At 42.1% G+C, this 1,878-nt stretch overlaps 1 protein-coding gene across 1 annotated transcript; it reads right to left on the bottom strand.

Annotated features, from left to right (window-relative positions):
• Positions 1 to 6: 6 nt before the first annotated feature.
• Positions 7 to 1,860, bottom strand: LOC111663094 (cullin-3-like; the record flags this gene model as incomplete). Its single annotated transcript, XM_023417163.2, has 7 exons — positions 1,720 to 1,860; positions 1,408 to 1,636; positions 1,140 to 1,285; positions 872 to 1,048; positions 606 to 776; positions 350 to 457; positions 7 to 96 (listed from the first exon to the last, which is right to left on the bottom strand). Coding segments are annotated over exons 1-7 (1,011 nt in total), but the record flags the coding sequence as incomplete, so codon positions are not given.
• Between the last annotated feature and the right edge of the window lie 18 nt (positions 1,861 to 1,878).

Genomic DNA, 1,878 nt, shown 5'->3' with positions numbered 1-1,878 from the left:
AGCAGGAGGGATGGTACATTTGGGGGTTGCAGACTGTGTGGGCCAGTAGCCAGTAGTGAGGACTCTTACTGTGAGGTCCACACCACTTAGAGATGCCTGAAAGAGACGCGAGATGGGAGTTACACGACAACAAATATGGTTTACTTTCTGTAACATTCTAATGATCAAAAACTTAATCCCTCCCAGTCCTGTGCTTTATATCTTCCTCCATAAACGTACGGATCATGATTTGTACTTCAAAATTGACTTCATGTCAAACGTGGATTTTCACATGTGCCTCGTTTATAAAATTGCTGTATAACTTTAAAAAATATATATATATTTAATATAAGGCATCTGACTGCCTTACCGATGTGGTTTGTATGTGTTGCCTGAACTCATCCATGGTAGTGTTGGAGATGCTCATGTCTCTGAACATCCCTTCCAGTTTTGAAGTGAACTGACAGCCACATTCTGTCTGCAAACGAAAAAAGACAGACAGCAATGAGTTGAAACTGCTGACAAGAATTTAGACAGGGCAAGGGCAGGGTAATATGAGCAGAAAGGGTGATATAATGATGAACAGTACATATCCATCTGTAACCAAAACCTTCTCGTCCTTTTACCTTAAGCTTAGAGATCATGTTTTTCTCGGAGTCGTCTGAGACGCTCTTGTTGCTGAGCAGCCTGCGACCCAGATGCTGTTTGTAGTACCTTTCAAACACATCCTTCTCCTGCATAAACCTGAACAACACCATGGCCTTGTCAAGGATTGACTCCACCTCCTGTTCTGTCAACTGTTCAAATAAGATGGAGGACAAAAGGACTGAGGTAATGTACAAGACACAAAAACAAATTCATTCTTACAGAGCAATTCTGTGAAGCCACATACCCCTTTGACTCCCTTCTTGAGCTTATCATCGATGAAGAGTGACAGGTACTCTGGAGAGCGGGAATTTAGGTTGAGGAAATATTCAAAGTCGCCAGCTATGGTTTGTTTGAAGAGTCTATCATTATTGAAAGACTCGAGGAGGAAACGATCGAATCGTGTCTTCAGGTCTAGCAGGCCCTGGTGAGGAGGAAATTACAAAGAGCTGACCTAATCTATATCATTCAACAATAGAATCAGTTGTTTGGACTCACTGGTTGAATCAACATACCTGGATATAGTCGACAGGGTTCTTACCCTCTCCCTCTTCTGACACCAGAGCTTTGCCTTGCTCCCTCAAGTAAGAGCTCATACACTCACACATTGTTTTCAGGCCATTTGGCACACGACTGAACAGCTTGTACATGCATGCCAGGTCTGAGAGGGAGACATGGGAAAAAAAGTAATGAGAAACAAAAAAGAAAATACCCAGTACAACAAATTCCTTTGTGCTATTGCTTGTTCTTGTTTCTAAATTTGAATTTGAATTAAGCTTTTACCTTCTGTCTTGCCATTCTTGAGCATATGGACGAGGCCAGAGTTCTCCATCTCTACAATGGTCTTCATGTGTTTAGAAATCAACTCCCGTTCCACCACCTTGACAATGGGCTCCTCCGTAGACTTGTCCAGACAGTGCATAACTCGCTCAATCTCTTCATTGATTCTGGCCTCTACCTTCTTTATGTAGACACTTGCACTGTTTTCTGCTAGGAACTTTTGGCTCTCCATCTGAAAAAGCAAATATTTTGCGTTGTTTTATTAAAGATTTTACAGAAACACAAAGACACCAAGAAAACTTACTACCAACTCACCTGGAAGAATTCAGCTGACATATCTAAGAAGGGGCCCTCAAAGTCCTCCTCATATACAGACCTGCCATCCAGGCCGAGAATCATTAACATCTGGCAGGCGTTTCTGATGGCCCCTCTGCAATGAATGAATGTAACGCCTCCATATCAGCAATTATCAAA

This window comes from Seriola lalandi, unplaced genomic scaffold (genome assembly GCF_002814215.2).
Source record: "Seriola lalandi dorsalis isolate HSWRI2012SDOR001 ecotype SW California unplaced genomic scaffold, Sedor1 jcf7180002000837, whole genome shotgun sequence".
Classification (NCBI taxonomy): Eukaryota; Metazoa; Chordata; class Actinopteri; order Carangiformes; family Carangidae; genus Seriola; species Seriola lalandi.
Note: the sequence above shows the minus strand (reverse complement) of the source record. Positions and strands in the feature narration are given on the sequence as shown.